Below are 23,500 nucleotides of genomic sequence, written 5' to 3'. Positions count from 1 at the left end.
TGCTGGTGCACAATCACTGTCCTCACATAGGAGCTTTACAATCAGCGCATGATCCTAGATGAAGACAGTAATGTTGGGCATTTCGGATGCAAACTGAGCAACAGCCATGTGCTGCGTGTCTGTTGGTGTGCATATTCTGACACTTACAGTGCCACCTATTAGTCAACTATCCCCCCTCCCCCCAACACCATGACATTTCCCACTGCATCAACAATATGCTGTTCAAATTTTACTTCATTCTGAGCAACAGGTGTCCTTTTACAGTGTTTTGAAACTGGAACTTTAATTATGGATGCCCTGGTTATATAAGAAATGCACTCATCATGCGGTGGCAGGAGAGAACACGTGTAAAGGTTCAGGAAATGTGCAAGCACTCAGAGACTGCGGCTCCTTCTTCTGGCAGGGGGGTTGAAGGGAAAGGAAAAGGGGTGAAGGAAGAGGGCTGGTGAGCTTTGGAAAAGTTATGGAAAAGTCGCCCAGAACTCTGGGTCGAGGGAGGCTGAGAAGGAAAGACTGATAGTTGGGGACTGCATCAGATGAGATTTTAAAAACCTGAGAGCTTAAAGGTGGAAGATAGGGTAATAAGCAAGACAGAGATTACTGACAAAACATCATACAAGAGTCCAAACAAGCAGAAAACTATGTGCATTATATATGGCAGACAGGAGGGGAAGGGGTGGGGGGCAAGGGGGTCAATAGATAAGTCAGAAAATAAAAGATGTAGAAAACTAAAAGGGAGTGAATAAAAGGGATAGTTACTGAAAAATTTGCTGAGACCAAAGAAATTAAAGTAGATTAGACCAGATGGGTGGCGAGAACCAAGTATATGTTGTAACAGCAGTTCTGAGAAACTGGTGGCAGGGGGCAGAATCCAGAATCCAGATGGCATCTCTGGTAAAACAGGCACCATCAGTATGACGACAACCAGGTTATCAGTCAGGATGAATGGGCATAAGCGTGATCTTGGTGCCCGTTTCATCAAACATGCCCCTGGATTCTCCCTCCTGATATCAGTTTCTCAGAACTCCGCAGGTATGAACAGAAGTTACAATATGTGCTTGGTGTCCCCCCCCCCCCCCCCCCCCCAGAAACTATTCTTTTTCTTCACTTCCTTTAGTTTCTGTATCTTTTATTTGTATGAATGTATGCATACACACTCTACATCCATCCTAAACCAATGGATCTACATCAACCAAATTCATCACCAACTTCTTGGAAAAAAGCACTGTGGGGTAAGAACCTCCTATCTTTCATGGGGTTGATGTGAGGGTGACATGGAAAAATAAAACACAATTGTCAGGAGGAAAGTCAACCAAATTTTTTGTACACATGACCCATTACTTGTATAAAAATACTGTAGTGGTAACCTCTCCCTACTACCCCAAGGGCAGGGGTGGAGGTGAGAAGCGATGGCAATAAAAAATTTCAATGATGGCTCATATTAATATCAAATCCATAGTTTTCAGGGTTGCCAGGCTCACTGGTGACAGTCCTGTCAATGTTTAACACTTGGAGTTGGTGAAGGATGTAGATGCAAAGACACTGACATATCAGTAATATTTCTCACTGTGACCCCCTGGAGCAATTGCTACCAAACTTTCTACAAACATGACTCATTATGCATATAGATAGCCCTACTGCACCTAGGGGTGGTGGTGGGGTTAAGAAGAGGTGACATGTAAAAATGTTTGAAAAGACTTGTTGGTACTTGCGTTGACATTTGTGAAGTGGATGAAGCCATGGGTTAAAAGCTATTGGTATAATATTTCTGTTCACACAATAAAATTGAAAGTATAGGTTATATTGAAAGAGTGTGTAATATTACTGAGCAGATCAAAATTTTTAGAATATATAATGCAATATCAGAAATACTGTGCCCTCTGTGTAGATTATGTACAATATCCTGCCAGTTCACATGATATGCAGTGAGGTACAATCACAGAGCTCAATTTCTGAGTTCTGTTTTTCATCTTATAATTTTCAGAGCTTGTTATTTTGTTTCCATTTTTATTATTGTTGATACATTGATTGGAATGTGACTGCAAGAAGTGACAAAGAGCTTTCCTTATAGAATGCACAGGACTGTACAACACTTTACCCGATTTATAAAATGACAGAATGGCAGGTTAATATGTATAAAACAAAACAGAAAATAAACAATTAAAGTAAATGAGTTGTATGCTGACAAAATATAAAAAAAGACATCCTACAGCTATGTTGGAATATACAGTAAACATGTTTTCTTATGTCAGTTTTGCCACTTCTTATATCAATTTTTATGGCACAAAAGAAAACATAAATTAGTTACAAACTATGCCATGCACACATTTTATTCAACATGTAAACGTCACTACATGTTTGATATGCCTGCCATCATTGACTATGATGTGGCGCAAACCAAGAAAAAAGTTGTTATAGCAGCAGACTTCAACTTAAATGTCTTAGTTGAAAGCAATGATTCCACAAAATTTCGTGACTTAATTCAGAAATCTGGTTTCAAGCTAAATTTTTCTGAAGGCACTAGGGAAAACAGCAGATCAGTGACCTGCATTGATAATATTATTACTAACTACATATTTGACAGTGGAAATAAGCACAAATACTGCTTAGACTTGGGTATTTCAGATCACTCAGCTCTGTTTATTGAGCTCCCAAAAGCAAATAACCTAAAGTCTCCAGAAGTGTGTATAAAAAGGGATCTCAGTAAAAGTAAAATGGATTTATTCCGCAGTAAATTAAGTATAATAAGCCTACAATAGTTCAAGCTCGATTAACTATGACAAATTCTTAAATTGTTTCTTAGAGGTATTTAATGAATCATTTCCTCGTAGATATAAGCAAAAGAAGGTTAATGGTAAACTCAAATGGATTACAACAGGAATAAAGATCTCTAGTGCCAGAAAGAGAGAGCTCCACAATGAGTTAAAATCAAACAGAAATCCAGATTTTGTCATTTATGTCTGTATTTAGGAAAGTTGTAGCGGCAGCTAAAAAAATGGCAAATAATAAATTCATACGAGAACACAGAAATAAGACAAAAGCAGTGTGGTCAGTTGTTCAGTCTGAACTAGGAGCCAAAGTAAAAATTCATGAGATTTTGAAAATTAGACATGAAAATGAAATTATAGTAAACCCTGTTCAGATGTCAAGTTGTTTCAATGAATTCTTCCTAAACGTAGTAAGATCGGATGTGGATATGACATTCTATCAGGGCATCACAAATTTGGAAAACAGCCAGAACACATCTTTTAAACAATTTGAAAAAATAACCCAAAGGGATGTGGAAAAGGAAATATTGTCTCTAAAAAACAAAACCTCACATGGGTGGGATGAAATAACAACATCTGTAATCAAGTATGTGTATGACATTATTTCCCAACCACTGTCAACTATTAAAAAATCAATCTTATGAACAGGGATGCTTTCCAGAGGTATCGAAATATGGTGAGATCAAACCTCTATTCAAGAAAGGATCGACAGAAGATATGGGGAATTACCGCCCTATCTCTCTCTTGCCGGTCTTCTCTAAAGTGTTTGAAAAGATTGCAGCAAAACAAATTAATAACTTTCTTACTGTAAATGATATAATTTTTTAAAACCAGTTCGGATTCCAACAGGGTAAAAGCACTGCGAATGCTATAAATGAGTTTATCCAAAAAATATGCTCCACGTTAGATAAAGGTAGAAAGGTCACAGGTATATTCTGTGATCTGACTAAAGCTTTTGATTCAGTGAACCATGCATTACTCCTCCACAAATTACAGATGTATGGAATCAGAGACACTGCTTTAAAATGGTTTAGCTCTTACCTGTCAGGTAGGAAACAAAGAGTAATTTTAACTTCAAATGGAACCAATTATTCATCAGACTGGAAAACAGTTCCCCAAGGAGTCCCACAAGGTTCGATATTGGGTCCCTATCTGTTTCTTTTTTACACAAATGACCTACCACTTGCTATTGATGTTCATTCAGTCTTATTTGCTGATGATACATCAGTTCTAATTGAAAATGAGGTATCTGAAAATATTCCAGAAAAAGCCAAAAACACTTTAGAAAAACTTGAATCTTGGTTCTATCAAAATGGACTAAAACTAAATGTAACTAAAACCAAAATGATGCAATTTGAAGCTAAATCAGTAGAAAGGAGTGAAATAAAGATAACTTGCAATGATCAGGATATCACAGAAGCAAACCACGTGAAGTTCTTAGGCCTAAATCTTGACAAAAATTTAAATTGGAAGGTACACATAGATTACTTAGCAAATCAACTGAACAACTTAGCATTTGCAATGTGTATTTTGTCAGGTGCCACAAACATAGATACCAGAAAGATAGTTTATCACTGCTACTTTGAGTCAGTTATTCGTTATGGCATAATCTTCTGGGGAAATTCAGCAAATGTCACTAGGCTCCTAGTATTACAAAAGAAAGTAATTAGAAACATGTGTGTTGCAAAAAAACGGGAATCCTGTCGACCACTGTTAAAAAATTTAAAAATACTATCTATCCCCTCACTTTACATATATGAGATGGTGGTGTTCCTATATAGAAATCAACATACACTAGACAATTTCCGTTTTGACCACAACTACAGCACTCGCCACAGAGATAGCTTCAAACTTCCAACACATCGTTTAAAACTTTATGCCCAAACGCCAGAGTATATGGGGTTAAAAATTTTCAATAAAATAAAAGGCAGTAATATATTTAAAATGGAGATTGGTTCACTGAAAAGATTGCTCTTTACTCTCCTGGTGGAAAAGTGTTATTATTTTGTCGATGAATTCATTGAGGACAGCTTCACAATCTGAACACAGGGATTGTAATACATTTATTATTTTATGTACATGTGTAGCTGTAACTTAGAAATGTAAAATATAATGTAAACTTTTGTAGTTCTCTTAAAAAAGTGAAAAAAGTTTCTTTTGTAAACCTTGACATGTCTCCTGTACATCAAATCAAATGATTTGAAAATTGTATGTAATGAGATGAATAAACCACATAACATAACATAACATAACAGCTAAATTCTGCATGACCTGCTGCAGTGTCAGAACATCAATGCCATCGCTGACCTCCTGAATGGCTGCTTTCAGCTCAGCAAGGGTTTTGCGGTTATTACTGTACACCTTGTCTTTAATATAGCCCCACAAAAAGGAGTTGCATAGGGCCTGATCCGGAGAATATGGCAGACAATCAAAGCCCAAGCCAGTGGCCTTTGGGTACCCCAGAGCCAGAATGCAGTCCCCCAAGTGCTCCTCCAGGACTCAAACACTCTTCTGCATCAATGGGGTTGGGCTCTGTTTTGCATGAACCACATCTCAAAACCAGAGTCACTTTGAATAATGGGGATGAAATTATCATCGAAAATCTTCACATACCATTTGGAAGTCACCATGCAGTCAAGGAATATAACACCAATTATTCCCAGACTGGACACAGCACACCACACCATCACCCAATGAGGGTGAAGAGACTTCTTGATTGCGAAATGCAGTTTCTCAGTCCCCCAAAATGCATCAATATTGCTTACTGATGAACCGATCCAAATGCAATTGGGCTTCGTTGCTAAACCAAACTAACCATACTAACTCCCATCATGCCCCGCAGCCAACCGTGCAACTTTAACATCCTAATGCTAACCATTCAGAAGTTATGATGATTTTATTTCGTATAGTTCAATAATTGTCACTGTGTGTGTGTGTGTGTGTGTGTGTGTGTGTGTGTGTGTGTGTGTTTGAGGGGGGTTGATGGCAATGAAGTTAAGCAAAAGGTGTTTGTGCGTGTGTGTGTGTGTGTGTGTGTGTGTGTGTGTGTGAGAGAGAGAGAGAGAGAGAGAGAGAGAGAGAGAGAGAGAGAGGGGGGGGGGGTAGTTGATGGCAATGAAGTTAAACAAAGTTGTTCTCAAATTAATTGTTCACTCTGCAGTGGAGTGTGCACTATTATGAAACTTCCTGGTAGATTAAAACAGTGTGCCAGACTGAGACTTTAACTCAGGATCTTTGCCTTTCACAGGCAAGTGCTCTGTCAACTGAGCTCCCCAAGCACAACTCATGTCCCACCCTCACAGCTTCACTTCCACCAGTAACTCATCTCCTACCTTTCAAACTTCACAGAAGTTCTCCTGTGAAACTTGTGTGACTAGCACTCCTGGAAGAAAGGATATTGCAGAGACATGGCTTAGCCACAGCCTGTGAAGTTTCCAGGTCCCAAGTTTGAGTCTCAGTCTAGCACATAGTTTTATCTGCCAGGAAGTTTCATATCAGAGCACACTCCATTACAGAGTGAAAGATCATTCTAGAAACATCCCACAGGCTGTGGCCAAGCCATGCATTTGCAATATCCTTTCTTATAGGAGTGCTAGCCCCACAAATTTTTCAGGAGAATTCTGTGAAGTTCAGAAGGTAGGAGACAAGGTAATGGCAGAAGTGAAGCTGTGAGGATGGGTCGTGAGTTGTGCTTGGGTACCTCAGTTGGTAGAGCACTTGCTGCGAAAGGCAAAGGTCCTGAGTTTGTCTCAACAGTTTTAATCTGCCTGGAAGTTTTAAAATTGTTCTTGTTGTGGTCTTTAGTCCGAAGGCTGGTTTGATGCAGCTCTCCACAGTAGTCTATCCTGTACAAGCCTCTTCTTCTCTGTATAGCTATGGCATCATTTTAACTTGCTAACTATATCAAGCATTGCTATCTCTCTCTACAATTTTAACTCCCCCTCCCCCATACTTTCCCCCATTTTCAAATTGACAATTATGAGGGTGGTTTGAAAAGTTCTTGGAATCACCACAACAGATCAACACTAGTGCAATGAGTTGTTCACACAATATTCATTGGACTGTTGCCTGTAAACACGTGCCACATCAGTGCTCTTGGTAGACAGCGGTGACGGTGATGTGGCTCTGTTGTCGTTGCCACGAAGAAGAAGAAGAAAATAGATTCGAGCAATGATTAAGTACTTTGTAAAGAAAGGTATGAAAGCAAAGGACATTCATGCCGATTTCCAGAATACACTGTGGGACTCTGCTCCTTCATATTCAACTGTTGCCAGGTGGACAAATGTATTTAATTTGGTCAGGAGAGCTTAGATGATGATCTGCACAGTGGTCGGTCAAGATGTGTCACTACTCCAGAAATCATTGCAAAAGTGCACCAAATGGTCATGGTGAATGCTGATTGAAAGTGTGTGAAATTGCTCATGCTTGCCAGATGGGATTTGAAAGGCTATATCACATTTTAACTGAAGAATTAAAAATGAAAAAATTATCTGCACGATGGGTGCCGCGACTCTTGACCATGTCCCGTCTCCATGGCAAAATTACACGAACTAAGGTATGAATTGTTGCCACACCAACCTTATTCACCTGATATGACTCTGTCTGACTTCCATCTGTTCCCACTGAACATTTTTCTTGGTGGATGAAGATTCACTTCAAACGAAGAATTGATAGCTGGAGTTGACAACTATTTTGCAGGCCTGGAGGAAACTCATTGTCAAGATGGGATCAAGGCACTGGAACATCACTGGACCAAGCACATTAATCTACAAGGAGACTACATTGAAAAATAAAAAAGTTTCAGTGATGTAAGTACCTTTTTTCTATTTCATTCTGAAAACTTTTCAAACCACCCTCATATTTGGTGCCTCAGATGTGTCCTAGCAACCAATACCTTGTTTTAGTCAAGTTGTGCCACACATTTCCTTGCTCCCCAGTTCAATGCAGTGCCTCTTCATTACTTATATAATCTATCCTTGTGATCTTCAGCATTCTTCTGCAGCACCATATTTCAAGTGTTTCTGTTTTCTTTTCGTCTGCACTACATACCGTGGATGTTTCACATTCATATAAGACTACACTCCAGAAAAATACCTTCAAAACAGACTTTCTAAAACTTAAATTTATATTCAGTGTTCACAAATTTCTCATTTTCAAAAACACTTTTCTTGTGATTGACAGAGTGCATTTTATATTCTTCGTGCTTTGGCTACCTTTAGTTTTATTGCTGTCCAGTCTGCGAAACTCATTTGCAACTTCTAGCAACTCATTTTGTAATATAATTCCCTCTGTGTTGGCTCATTTAATTTGATTACATTTTATTACCTTTGTTTTACTTTTCTTGATGTTTACCTCTTAACATATTTTGACATCACTGGCCATTCCATTCAACTGGAATTCCATATTCTATGCCATTCTCTAACAGAATTACAAAGTCACGGGTATTATTTCATTTCCCTGAGCTGTAATTCTGGTTCCAAACTTCTCCTCGATTTCCTTTAGTGCTTGCTGAATGAAGATCTACAGACTGAAGGACATCAGAGATAGGCTACAATCTCATCTCACTCTTTTCTCGACTATTGCTTTCCTTTTATGCAGTTTGCTTCTTATAACAGCAGTCTGGTTTCTGTACAAAATGTAGATTGTATTTTGCTCCTTGTATTTTATCTCTGTTACTTCCAAAATTTCAAAGATAGTATTTCAGACAATTATGTCAGAAGCTTTCCCTAAATCTGCAGATGCTTGCCTTTCTTCAACCTATCTTCTAAGATAAGTCATAGGTTCAAAACTGCTTAATGAGTTTCTACATTTCTCTGGGACCCAAACTGATCTTGTTTGATGTCAGCCTCTACCAGTAATACACTGACCATCTAATGGCCATTTCAACATAAAGTCCACATGCTTCTCATTCATTTGGTTCCACAGTTGCTCATACTGCGGATAAAGGCAAGAAAATGGAAGTGGGTTGGACACATGCTGTCCAAAAATCAAACAACAATAGAGAAAGACAAGTCCTCAATCAGGATACCCACAGCCATCATAAAAGAGGAAGACAAGATAACACAGAAGAGGGCAGAGAAGAGAGAAGCAACAGCAGCAGGAACAACATGAGGAGAGCTGAAGACAATGGCAGAAAACCGAGTCTAATGGGGATTTTTTGTCAAAGCCCCATGTTCCAATGCTTGGAATATAATGACATAAGTAAATCAAGGAACAAACAGAGTAAAAGGGGGAAAGAAGAAACACCCAGAAAAGTGAGAGTAGAGGTACAGGGGGGAAGAAGACAGGTGGGAGAGGGGGCAGAGAGATTTGGAGAGAGGATTATTGGATGTGACATGCTTGTCTCCAATACACTGGATTACCATCTCATCATAAAACACATCAGTTTTATCGGGTGGCTAACAAGTAACATTCTCTATGAAAGACGAGATCTGCCTTAACATCCTACAAGATACATCAAATACAGAATAATTTGTGCTCTTTATTTCTGTGGTAGTATTTTTAGAATTTATTACTGATTGTAGTTCTGAAACCAAATCCTTAGTTGACAACAACTGAGCCTGCCTGTATGACTGTGCAGTTTGGATATTACGGGTCCAACTACATATCTCCCCCCCCCCCCCCCCTTTTCGCTACTCATTCTCTTTCTCATTTTTCTTCATCTTTATCTTCCTCATTTTGTCCCTCCTTTTTGAAGTAAAATAACAAATTACCACTTCTCCTGATTTTATCTTCCTTTCTGACTAATTTATGAGTAAGTTTCATCATTTTTTAAACTTTTATCATTTGAGCTAGTAATTTCCTGTGGATAATACAGACAGCCGAACCCTCTGATCACATTATTTAAGTTTTTACAGCATTATTTCTAGTGTAATTATTTGACAGGGTTTCTACACTCTATTGTAAGTGAAGTTCTCTTAAACTCATTACGGTACAATGCACTGCTTTCTCTCAGTTCTGTTAGTTTTGAGAGCAGTGACCTCCAATGTGACAGCAGTTGCAAAATCATTTGTTATGCACATATTTGTTACTCCCATAAAAGTCTATTCTGAACATGTCAATGGTTTTGCATTTGGTTTTTGTTCCTCTATCATATTTGGTTTTTGTTCCTCTATCATTGTGTGAAACATTTTTGACAGAGCAGTTGACTCGATAGTGTCTCCTAAGTATTGAATAAATTCAGCTGATATGAATTCATGTGCATAGTGTTCCCCTAATCCCTACTAGGCACTTAAGAATGATTTCATCTATTGCATAACAAACAAGTATTTTGCAAATGTTGTTGTTGTGGTCTTCAGTCCTGGGACTGGTTTGATGCAGCTCTCCATACTACTCTATCCTGTGCAAGCTTCTTCATCTCCCAGTACTTACTGAAACCTACATCCTTCTGAATCTGTTTAGTGTATTCATCTCTTGGTCTCCCTCTACAATTTTTACCCTCCATGCTGCACTCCAATGCTAAATTTGTGATCACATTTACTACCAACTGGTCCCTTATTCTTGTCAAGTTGTGCCACAAACTCCTCTTCTCCCCAATTCTATTCAATACCTCCTCATTAGTTATGTGATCTACCCATCTAATCTTCAGCGTTCTTCTGTAACACCACATTTCAAAAGCTTCTATTCTCTTCTTGTCCAAACTATTTATCGTCTGCATTTCACTTCCACACATGGCTACACTCCATACAAATACTTTTCAGAAACGATTTCCTGACACTTAAATCTAAAATCGATGTTAACAAATTTCTCTTCTTCAGAAACGCTTTCCTTGCCATTGCCAGTCTACATTTTATATCTTCTCTACTTCGACCATCATCAGTTATTTTGCTCCCCAAATAGCAAAACTCCTTTACTACTTTAAGTGTCTCATTTTCTAATCTAATTCCCTCAGCATCACCTGATTTAATCCAACTACATTCCATTATCCTCGTTTTGCTTTTGTTGATGTTCATCTTATATACTCCTTTCAAGACACTGTCCATTCCGTTCAACTGCTCTTCCAAGTCCTTTGCTGTCTCTGACAGAATTACGACATCATCGGCAAACCTCAAAGTTTTTATATCTTTTCCATGGATTTTAATATCTACTCCATATTTTTCTTTTGTTTCCTTTACAGCTTGCTCAATATACAGATTGAATAACATCGGAGAGAGGCTACAACCCTGTCTCACTCCATTCCCAACCACTGCTTCCCTTTCATGCCCCTCGACTCTTATAACTGCCATCTGCTTTCTGTACAAATTGTAAATAGCCTTTCGCTCCCTGTATTTTACCCCTGCCACCTTTAGAATTTGAAGGAGAGTATTCCAGTCAACATTGTCAAAAGCTTTCTCTAAGTCTACAAATGCTAGAAACGTAGGTTTGCCTTTCCTTAATCTTTCTTCTAAGATAAGTCGTAAGGTCAGTATTGCCTCACGTGTTCCAACATTTCTACGGAATCCTAACTGATCTTCCCCGAGGTCGGCTTCTACCAGTTTTTCCATTCGTCTGTAAATAATTCGCGTTAGTATTTTGCAGCCATGGCTTATTAAACTGATAGTTCGGTAATTTTCACACCTGTCAACACCTGCTTTCTTTGGGATTGGAATTATGATATTCTTCTTGAAGTCTGAGGGTATTTCGCATGTCTCATACATCTTGCTCACCAGATGGTAGAGTTTTGTCAGGACTGGCTCTCCCAAGACTGTCAGTAGTTCTAATGGAATGTTGTCTACTCCCGGGGCCTTGTTTCGACTCAGGTCTTTCAGTGCTCTGTCAAACTCTTCATGCAGTATCATATCTCCCATTTCATCTTCATCTACATCCTCTTCCATTTCCATAATATTGTGCTCACGTACATCGCCCTTGTATGGAGCCTCTATATACTCCTTCCACCTTTCTGCTTTACCTTCTTTGCTTAGAACTGGGTTTCCATCTGAGTTCTTGATATTCATACAAGTGGCTCTCTTTTCTCCAACGGTCTCTTTAATTTTCCTGTATTATTTTGCAAATACTGGTCATCAAACATTTTGCACCTGGTTGAGCACGAAGAAACGAGTGCACAGCAACGTTTTTTTCACACATGGGCAGGCCAAGTGAATGTGGGGCTGAGTGCTCTATGTGGTTACTGTGCCATGTGACAATAACTCTGTGGGAGGGCCAAGGTTAGCCGGGGTGGGGCATACGTGAGTGAGTGAATTGGAGGCAACACCAGCACCAGCACCAGCAAAATGCATGTTTAAAGTGCACTGCTACAGAGAACATTGTTTCCTTTCTTAAGACCAAGAGAATCACACTCTTTAGGAGTGCTCCAAGTTAAACTGCTGGTCATATTGCTTAGTCTCACATTCTAAAGACTACACTGGCACCAAGCAGACGCCTGTCTTAAAATGTGATGCCAATGGGCGTTGTTCCTTTACACAGACAGATGCTGGTCACATTGCTTCAATCTCAAGTGATTGTGAAAGTGGCATATTTGTTAGACACCACAGGAAGATGTAGTGGTGCCGAAGTGCGTGTTTATAAAAGGGTTTTCAAATGAACACTGTCTTTTCAAATGTTTGAAATGGATACATGAATTTGTTGCCTAAGAGTGGGGAACTGGCAGTGCATGCTAGTCATCTGAAATCTTGTATGCTCTTTGTTAAATGCCACATGAGGGACAAGTTATAGAGAGGGAGTCTTACTTGTGACTCTTTCAAAAGAAGCACTTCATGTTTATTAGCTCTGCTTGAGACTGACTAGCAACATAAGGTTAAGTAATACACTGGCATAAAGAGCATTAGACTGGTTGGTCCCATTTTTTATTTTAATCAAGTGCCTTATTACATCAAAACATGAATGGCAATGGCTATTAGCGAAATACTGAGAACACTTGTGGATTTAATTCAGTGACAAAATTAAGTCATGATAACAGAATAATTCGGGATACAGGGGAAATTTGAACAATTCATTCCAGAATCGTACTTGGGATGTGAAACACTTGTTAAGCATAACAATTTACCCCATGTAGAATACAATAATGTGTTCAACGCAAAAGAAGTACTAGAAGCTTTATCTTATTCATGCCATTTATTCAAAGAAAATTATACATACAGTATGTGTATATGGCCAAGACAGATACGAAGCCCACACCTACCACAGTAGTACAAGTTTATATGCCGACTAGCTCTGCAGATGACGAAGAGATTGATGAAATGTATGATGAGATAAAAGAAACTATTCAGATAGTGAAAGGAGATGAAAATTTAATAGTCATGGGTGACTGGAATTCGATAGTAGGAAAAGGAAGAGAAGGAAACGTAGTAGGTGAATATGGAATGGGAGTATGGAATGAAAGAGGAATCTGCCTGGTAGAATTTTGCACAGAGTATAACTTAATCATAGCTAACACTTGGGTCAAGAACCATAAGAGAAGGTTGTACACATGGAAGAAGCCTGGAGATACTGAAAGGTATCAGATAGATTATACAATGGTAAGACAGAGATTTAGGAACCAGTTTTTAAATTGTAAGACATTTCCAGCGGCAGATGTGGACTCTGACCACAATCTATTGGTTATGAACCATAGAAACTGCGAAAAGGTGGGAATTTAAGGAGATGGAACCTGGATAAACTGACAGAACCAGAGGTTGTAGAGAGTTTCAGGGAGAGCTTTAGGGAATGATTGACAAGAATGGGGGAAAGAAATACAGTAGAAGAAGAATGGGTAGCTTTGAGAGATGAAACAGTGAAGGTAACAGAGGATCAAGTAGGTAAAAAGACGAGGGCTATTAGATAACCTTGGGTAACAGAAGAGATATTGAATTTAATTGATGAAAGGAGAAAATACAAAAATGCAGAAAATGAAGCAGGCAAAAAGGAATATAAACATCTCAAAAATGAGATCAACAGGAAGTGCAAAATTAGTAAGCAGGAATGGCTAGAGGACAAATGTAAAGATGTAGAGATGTATACCACTACGGGTAAGATAGATACTGCCTGCGTTGACGTTGCCCTGACAGCCACAGCTTCTTAAGATGTCTGAAGGGGCACAGGTTCGCTATAGACAGAGTTACGGACATAGATACAGACTCCATCCAACATTCCGTCTGTCAGTACGGCTTTTGTAGAACACCCAATAGGCACGAAGGGTGGGGATCTGCATTGCGGGAAACCAGGTTTCCTGAAAGGCAACACTGAAGGCAGTTATAACGCTTAAGAGTTGTCATAACTCAGCCAGATGGGAGAAAAAACTGCCACAGTTCCACTGGAGGATGATGCTGTCAGTCATCTGGGAAGACATGGAGGGACTGAGGAGGCATTTTATGCCTCAGGGTCACCTATGGCCATCAACTGTGTGCTGTTAGCCAGGACCATTGCATCTGAAGTGTCGGCGAGATCCAGGTCCTCAGGGGATGCTTAAATCTTGACCTCGTCCTCAAATGCAAAACTGGTAGGGAGTAGTGGTGTCTCACGTTGCTTAACCAATTTCTTCTTCATCAATTTGCCCTCTCGCTGCTCTTTCCAAGGACTTGCTGAGAGGGCTTCCCTGAGGTAGAGACACAGGAAGAGTGTGAAGCCCTTCAAGCAGCAGCACATGGCTCCTTCAGCCATTGGCTAGTGTCCACTTTTGTATTTGTGGAGGGAGACCTTGGAAGGGAGAGTCCCGAAGACCCCTTCCATGAGAGAGGAGCCAGGGGAGGCTGTTGCTTCTCTGGCTGGAGCGTGGGGACCAATGTCCCCGGAGTTTGGGGAAGCTTTGGGAACCAAATTGGGACTATTTGAGATACCTGAGAGAATGAATCACATGTTCCATCACTGGATAAGGACATGACAAAATGTTGTTGTTGTTGCCTTCAGTCCTGAGACTGGTTTGATGCAGCTATCCATGCAACTCTATCCTGTGCAAGCTGCTTCATCTCCCAGTACTTACTGCAACCTACATCCTTCTGAATCTGCTTAGTGTATTCATCTCTTGGTCTCCCTCTACGATTTTTACCCTTAACGCTGCCCTCCAATGCTAAATTTGTGATCCCTTGATGCCTCAAAACATGTCCTACCAACCGGTCCCTTCTTCTTGTCAAGTTGTGCCACAAACTCCTCTTCTCCCCAATTCTATTCAATACCTCATCATTAGTATCTCACTAACTTTATTTCTTTGTACTTGAAATTTATAAGCATAGTATTTGCTGTTCATACACCTTACATACATACATACATTAATCCTTGTTCCATAGATCATGAATACGACATTTCGTAATGATGTGGAATGTGTCACTTTAACATAAGTTTTCTTTACATAAAATAATTCTTTTTTTTTAAATACTATTTGGCAAATGACTAAAGATTTTTGTGGCAGCATAATTCACCCCTTTCTGTGCCAAAGTGATATTTAATCCAGAATAGTGAAGATCATCCTTTCTTCTAGTGTTGTAGCTAAGCATTTCGCTGTTATTTCTGAATTGGGATGGTTTATTAATGACAAATTTCATAAGTGATATATGTATTGCAAAGGTACTATGAATATCCCAAGTTCTTTAAATAAATGTCTGCAAGGTGATCTTGGGTGGGCTCCAGCTATTATTCTGATTACATGATTTTGTGCAATGAATACTTTCTCCCTTAATGACGAATTGCCCCAAAATATGATGCCATATGAAAGCAGTGGATGAAAACTGGCACAGTAGGCTAATTTACTGATATGCTTATCACCAAAATTTGCAATAACCCTAATAGCATAAGTAGCTGAACCTAACTGTTTCAGCAGCTCATCAATCTGTTTCTTCCAATTCAATTTCTCATCAGTGCACACACCCAGTAATTTTGAGTATTCTGCCTTGGCAACAGACTTCTGTTCATAGTCTATATTTATCAATGACATGCCATTTACTGTACAGAATTGTATAAACTGTGTTTTCTCAAAATTTAGTGAGCATCCATTTGCAGAGAACCACTTAATAATTTTCTGAAAGACATTATTTACAGTTTCCTCAGCTGCTTCTTGCTTGTTGGGTGTCATTACTATACTTGTATCATCAGAAAAAAGAACTAGCTTTGCATCTTTATGAATACAGAGCAGCAAGTCATTAATATATAATAAGGAAATTAAGGAACCCAAGACTGAACCCTGTGGGACACCATTCTTGGCACCTCCCCAGTTAAAGGACTCTGCTGATTTTTTTGTAGACTATCTGTACTGTTAATTTCAACCTTCTGCATTCCAGTTAAGTATGAATTAAACCATTTGTGCAATGTCCCACTCATGCCACAATACTTAAGGTTATCTAGAAGAACTTCATGATTCACACAGTCAAAAGCCTTTGAGAGATCACAAAATATCCCAATGGGTGATGTTCGGTTATTGAATGCATTTAATATTTGATCTGTGAAACCATATATAGCATGTTCTGTTCAAAAGCCTGTATGTGTTCCTGCACTATGGTCTGTTCTTATTCTGCAGTCTACTAGCTATCTCCACAAACATATGGCTCACGGCCTGTCAAAGATGTTATACATACTACATTTACCTATGTAAAAAATTTGCGTCAACTCCAAGTGTCCCAACTGACAATGTTTTTACTCTGTGACTAAGTTTGCCAATAACATTTTGCCCATTACACTACTTATTATTATTATTATTATTATTATTATAGCATTATTGTCCCTAAGTTAGTGTTTGGTGTTCAATTTTTTTCTGTTTCCTTCTTTCTCTCATCCAAAAATATCTTCGTTCTTTGACCGTGATCCTGTTTCCTTTCTTCTGCCCATGTTTTCTGTTTATGTCCTTTCTTTTACTTCAAATTTATTTATCTTTTCCCCATTCATACTTGCTTGTTTTTTTTAACTAAACTGTTCATGGCATCAAAAATTGCCTTTGTGACCCTGTTGTTGTTCATTCCATGTATGTGTCCACAGAATGGTAATTGAGGTTTTCTGATCACGACTGTGAGTATGTGTTCGTATAATTCTCTGGTTGTTTTCTTTATTCATATATCATTACCGAGTATTGTTCAAAAAAATTTCTGAGGATTTTACGTTCTATTTTTTATATTTCTGTGATACCTGATGGTCTGATTGCGGTAATTTCTAGTGTGCAGAGTGCTTCTGGCTGCACAGGTGTATTGTAGTGCTGCCCTGTCTTGATATGTTTCTTTTACTGTAGTGCATTCATGTGAGTTTGTACACTTTCTGAAGTTTTTCTCATCTTTGTATGTTTTATCCTCCTATTTGCATACATTTCTCTAGATATTTGAATTTTCCCCATATTTTAACCTTTCTTAATTTGTGTGCACAGCTTGCGTGTTGTTGTTGTTCGTTCTTTCTTTCCATGTATTCGATTTTCTGTAATGATATCTGTAGACTTGTTCTGGCAGACTTCACGTGATTGTTCCAGTGTTTCTTGTGCGTTACTGCTGTTACCAGGTCAGCCGCAAATGCTAGGCATTTTATGACTCCCTTGTTTACATGAGTTCCTTCAACCAGAATCCCTTTTATTTTTTCTTCTCATTGTTTGATAATTTTGTACAAGACCACATAGAGTAAAAGTAGTGAGAGCCCATCTCCTTGTCTGATTCCTATACCTTCAATGGTTTCAAGAATTCTCCCAGAAATTTTATTTTCAATATAGTGTCTATTGTATGACTGCCCTAGTTTTTCAATCTTTTCCATACTCTTCTAGTATGTCAGACAGTCTACCTGTCTAAGGTATAACAGGCCTTCTCAAAGGCCACAAATGTGACTACACTGTTGTTTGTCTGTCTATCTGACTTTCAGAGTGTTCACAGGTTCCAAACCTGTTCAACAAATGAACTTCATTTTATGATGCCTGACTGGTATTCACTTATCTTCATATCAGCTTCTGGTTCTAGTTGGATGAGTATTGCCTTGGAGAGAATTTTGTAAATGAGCAGTAATAATGGGATACCTCTGTAATTATTAGGGTCTATCTCTCACCCCCTTAACGTTCTCATTACGTTTACAATTTAATGGACAGCGTTGTCCGATATTGCAAAACTTTTACTGAATCATTGTTGTGTATATACAGATTTGCCACTTAGGGACGACAAGAGTATAGGCTTATTAAGAACAGACTATAATAGCAGAAGTGCATATGCATATAAATGTCTATTATTACGCATGTATCATTTCATATTATATGTATTACTTTATGTCTACTACTGTACATGTTCCATTTTTCCTGTAATGCTATCAAATAAAATATATATGTACATTCAGAGAATATTCGTACAATATTTCTTATCTATGGATGGATAAATAAATAATTAAAAATCCAACATCGAGTCATTCTTAACTTTGTACACCAGAGCCAAAAGTATCTTTATTTGTCTTAGATGTTCCCCGATGCCCAATCTTATTATATTTCATTCATACTTTATATTTCATTCCATACTTTCTATTTCAGTATTTGTTGTAATATACACACTGTTTTACTGCGATTCTGCAGCTTAAACTGAGTTGTAACTGTGAGCTATATTTACCCTGCGCCTATTAAAAATAAATCCCTTCCACCCCCATAGTTACATTATAACTGTCTTTCATCCTGCGAGATGACACGATTTGGTTCCAGATTGGTGAAGCCAACGAGCGTGAATCCCAAATAAAGGTTGTGGTAAGAGATTGACCTGTAGCTTAGCCTAATTAATGTTAGTGTCACATTTAACACGCTTTGTCATATTCAACACCTTTAGTCATAAAAACTGAAACAGCAAGGTAAATCAGAGAACATATTTAAGCAATGAACAAACCTCCGTGTATTTTGATGCTATACATATCTTATGAAAAACTCAACCAAGGGGGTTCACTATGCAACTTTTATCAGAATTTGCTTATTTCTTGACATACTTTCAATAGGAGTGGTAAAAGTGATTTTGTCAAGTAATAATGCAACACCTTACACAGTATTCACTGGCTGCTAAAGTTCAATGCCCATCTAGTTCACCCCAGCATGGAGTGTTATCAGAATTGACATCAGCATTGTGCTGCATTTAACTACTTCTGCATTCGAGTCAACAAGAGAATGACTTACTGAGAAGAGAATTTTACAAACTGTATTATTCTCCTTGTAGCCAACGGGATACAAACTAGTAAATAACAAAGACTGGGGACTTAATATACCTCAGTTAGTTCCAAAATGAACCACTGTTGTTTGAGGCTCATCGGGCCATCAAATTCTGGTTAGCAAGTTACTTCCATAAAATGAGACAGGAAGAGTAAAGGATTGATTCATTCATTCATTCTTTCATCACGTTCCACAAACCACAACATGAAGGAAGACATTCATGGATGCCTTAGCAAAGTGGACGATAGAAACTAATTCCGTAGGTTAATTATTTTGGTCAATCGTATCACTCTTTATCTGACGAACAAATGTGTTCCTATTGATCATTACATTACTACTTTAATGTTCTTTCAACTGAATATATTATTCTGATCTTCTATGCCTACAGTTTTGAAAATTACTTAATCAGTTATTACCATATGCTTCTTGTGCCGATTTTCGTAAGGCAGATAATTTTGATCCAGAGGATTCCTTTGCAATTTGTTGCAATAAATCTTCCATTTCTGATGAAAAGTTCCTTCGTCCTTTTCAACAGTATTATTGTTATTAGAATATTAGAGAGACCGGCAACTCTCACGTATTACCAATCACCTGTAAGAAGAAGCTGCCTGTTTGTTATCGCGTCGCATGAGCAACTCGTTTGTCAGTGTTTACGCTCTCAGTTAGTTATCAGAGTACCAAACATTAACAGAACACACAACAATACTTATGCATTGCTATCTACTACATATCATGTTAGTATTGAATGAATATTAAAAACTAAATAAGCAGCTGTCAAACTCACGCAATACCAATACACTCTTACGAATTTACCTTAGATGTTTTGCGCAATATCGTAGGTTTAATTATTTATGTTTTATGAGTGAATCCAAATGCGTTACTTGAATACATTCGACATTAAAATATACCAACATTATTTTAAAGAAAAATCATTGCATGTTTTCCCACAAAATTAGTACTCCACTAAAAGACGTTGTGTGATGGATAAAAATAGTTCCAACGAATAAGAGTTTACTTTTGCAACAATGATTCGGTTACAGTATGAGATTGTTATTTAGTATATAGTGGAACAATATACATTAGTATATAACAGGAGACATTGTTGTATCAGAGGAAAAATGTTTCATTGACGGGCTTGTTAAGTTGGCTGCTCTGTCACTGACTGCGGTGTTTATTAGTCAGCTGTGTTATATCATCACAAAAGTAAACCACGTTGTATTGTAGGCTTCGTTGTTTAGTAAACATAGTAATAGGTTTTGCTTTCTGAAAAATAATGGCTTCCCGTGATTATAGTATAATTGAATATTATGCCGAACATGAAGGATATAGATGTGGATATTGCAAATCGACGGATACAAACTATAGTCATGGTATTTGTTTATAACTGCTTGCTGTTCTTGCTCGCTGTTACGAAATGTTCCAACAATTATGAGAACAATATTTTCAGGTCTGTGGGCTCATACAATGACTGTCCAGGATTACCAAGACATAATTGACCGCGGTTGGAGGAGAAGCGGACGCTACTGTTACAAGCCTACAATGCATGTGACATGCTGTCCGATGTACACGATCAAGTAAGAGCTCGCCACAGTGCCGCGAAAAAAAGAAAAAATAATCATTGTTACGCTATGTACATATAAGAGTCGGTGACGTGTGTTACATCAGTGGTTAATTCGCCTCTTATTTACATCAGCCTTAATAGTTTGCTCGTTCAGCTTCTTCGTTAAATGCATTCTTCATTAATGTGTCAAACTCAGCTGTTGATGTATCAGAGTAAATTAAATCCCTCTGGCATCCACCAAGAAGCTGAGTGTCTTACGGATTTTAAAAAGTCGTAATAAAGGATGTGGAAAACGTTGTATTGTCATAAAAAAAATAAAAACTGTGCTGAGTGGGGTGGCATACATACTAAAGTTGTTAAAACAGTGTGTGGCATAATAGCACCTCCCCTTACTAAAATATCCAACCATTCTTTTGAACAGGTATGCTTTCCTGATGTTTTGAAGTATGCTGAAGACAGACATCTGTTGAGGAAAGGATCGAGGGGAGACCTGGGGAAACTATTGGTGTACTTCTGTTCTTTCAGTGCTGTCAACAGTGTTAGAGAAAGTAGCTGCAAACCAGATCAAAAACTTTATTGTAAAAAATGATATTATTACAAGTGACCATTTTGAATGTAAACCAGGAAGAAACACTGAATGCAGTGAATAACTTCACTGAAATATTGGCAAATCATTGGATCAGAGGAGTAAAGTTGCAGGTATCTTCTGTGATCTCTCAAAAGCATTTGACTCCATGAACCATGACTTGCTAATCTACAAATTATACAAATACAGGATTAAGGACAATGCTCTAAATTGCCTAACATTATACTTACACAATCGTAAACAAAGGGTAATTATCACATCAGAGCAGTGAATTATTATTCTAAACCCATAAATGTAAATTCCACATCAGTTCTGTTTGTAGATGATAATTCTGTTTTAATTGTAGGTGACAATACAGAAAAAATTCCAAGATCCATTGTAAGCTCACTGTATACCTTAGAAAACATGCTCCAGTTAAATGGGTTGAAACTTGACTTGAATACTTCATTAGATGTGGGATAATTTTCTGGGGAAGTTCAAGTACTGTATCTTGAATACTGAAACTGCTTAAGAAAATTGTCCGATACATGTGTACTGCACAGCAAGCAGTCTTTTCGCCCATTATTTTGAAAAATACACGTCCTAAATGTTCCCATCATATACATATACGAAATTATAATCTTCCTAGACATCAGATAAAAATTATTTGAGGAGAATCGTTTTAACCATACATATAACATGAGAAATAAAAATAAGTTTATGCTACTCACACACCAGTTGAAATTATATGCACAGACTCCACAGTATATGGGGATGACAATATATAACAAGTTAACGGGCAAAAATCTATTTAATATGAAGCTAGAAATTTTAAAAATGAGGCAAAAGCAAATTCTAAGAGAGAAATGTTGCTATCCAATAGAAGAATTCATAAAGGATGAAATGATAATTTGAACAAGGGGTAATTAAGTGTTATATTTTATTCTATATATAACAAAATTAGAGAAGGAAAGTTGCTACTCAACATATAGTGGAGATGCTGAGTCACGATAGGCACAACAAAAAGTTTCACACAATTATACCTTTCGGCCATTAAAGCTTTTGTCAGCAATACACACACACACACACACACACACACACACACACACGACTTGCACATGTCAGAATATGCAGTCTCAGACAACTGAAACCACACTGCGATCAGCAGCACCAGTGCATGATAGCAGTGATAACTGTGTGGGGGGTAAGGAGGAGGCTGGGAGGGGGAGAGATAGTATGGTGGGGGTGGCAGACAGTGAAGTGCCACAGTTTAGGTGGAGGGGGGGGGGGGGAGGAAGTGGAAAGGAGGGAAATAAAAAGAAATTAAAAGACTGGGGGTGGCAGTGAAATGACGGCTGTGTAGTGCTGAAATGGGAACAGGGAGGGGGTTGGATGGATGAGGACAGTGACTAACGAAGGTTGAGGTCAGGAGGGTTATGGGAACATAGGATGTATTGCAGGGAAAGTTCCCACCTGTGCAATTCAGAAAAGCTGATGTTGGTGGGAAGGATCCCTATGGCACAGGCTGTGAAGCAGTCATTGAGATGAGGGATATCATGTTTGGGAGCATGTTTAGCAACAGGGTGGTCTACTTGTTTTTCAGCCACAGTTTGTCAGTGGCCATTCATGGGGACACACAGCTTGTTGGTTGTCATGCCTACATAGAATGCAGCACAGTGGTTGCAGCTTAACTTGTAAATAACCATGACTGGTTTCAGAGGTAGCCCTGCCTTTGATGGGATAGGTGATGTTAGTGACCAGATTGGAGTAGATGGTGGTAGGAGGATGTATGGGACAGATCTTGCATCTAGGTCTATTACAAGGGTATAAGCCAGGAGAAGAGGGTTGGGAGCAAGGGTTGTGTAAGGATGGACGAGTATATTGTGTGGGTTCGGTTGACAGCGGAATACCACAGTAGGGGGGGGTGGGAACGATATTGGGCAGGACATTTCTCATTTGCGGGCACGACGAGAGGTAATCAAAACCCTGGCGGAAAATGTAATTCAGTTGCTCCAGTCCTGGATGGTACTGAGTTACGAGGGAACTGCTCCTCTGTGGCCAGACTGTTGGACTTTGGAAGGTGGTGGGAGACTGGGAAGAAAAGGCATGGGAGATTTGTTTTTGTACATGGTTGGGAGGATAATTATGGTCAGTGAAAGCTTCAGAGAGACCCTCGGTATATTTTGAGAGGGACTGCTCGTCACTGCAGATGCGACGACCACAGGTGGCTAGGCTGTACGGAAGAGACTTCTTGGCATGGAATTGGTGGCAGCTGTGGAAGTGGAGGTATTGCTGGTGGTTAGTAGCTTTGATATGGATGGAGGTACTGAGGTAGCTGTCTCTGAGGTGGTGGTCAACATCTAGGAAGGTGGCTTGTTGGGTTGAGTAGGGCCAGGTGAAGCAAATGGGAGAGAAGTTGTCGAGGTTCTAGAGGAATGTGAATAGGTTGTCCTCACCTTCAATCCAGATAGCAAAAATGTCATCAATGAATCTGAACCAGGTGAGGGGTTTAGGATCTCTGTGTTTTTAGTAAGGATTACTCTAGATGGCCCATGAATAGGTTGGTA

The 23,500-nt window shown here is 38.7% G+C and overlaps 2 protein-coding genes across 3 annotated transcripts in view; one reads left to right on the top strand and one right to left on the bottom strand.

Moving 5' to 3' along the window:
- The window catches only part of LOC124595869 (brefeldin A-inhibited guanine nucleotide-exchange protein 3), a 306,469-nt gene extending 287,026 nt beyond the window's left edge, over positions 1-19,443 (bottom strand). The window contains exon 1 of the mRNA XM_047134775.1: positions 19,224-19,443. Coding sequence (XP_046990731.1) covers positions 19,224-19,308 — 85 coding nt within the window. The 5' untranslated portion in view covers positions 19,309-19,443. The remainder of the gene's footprint in view (positions 1-19,223) is intronic.
- Positions 19,444-19,977: 534 nt separating this feature from the next.
- LOC124595724 (arginyl-tRNA--protein transferase 1) overlaps positions 19,978-23,500 on the top strand; it is a 162,904-nt gene continuing 159,381 nt past the window's right edge. For both annotated transcript variants that reach the window (XM_047134591.1, XM_047134590.1), the window contains exons 1-2: positions 19,978-20,177; positions 20,255-20,381. In XM_047134591.1, coding sequence (XP_046990547.1) covers positions 20,081-20,177; positions 20,255-20,381 — 224 coding nt within the window. In that variant the 5' untranslated portion in view covers positions 19,978-20,080. The remainder of the gene's footprint in view (positions 20,178-20,254; positions 20,382-23,500) is intronic.

This window comes from Schistocerca americana, chromosome 2 (genome assembly GCF_021461395.2).
Source record: "Schistocerca americana isolate TAMUIC-IGC-003095 chromosome 2, iqSchAmer2.1, whole genome shotgun sequence".
NCBI lineage: Eukaryota > Metazoa > Arthropoda > Insecta > Orthoptera > Acrididae > Schistocerca > Schistocerca americana.
Note: the sequence above shows the minus strand (reverse complement) of the source record. Positions and strands in the feature narration are given on the sequence as shown.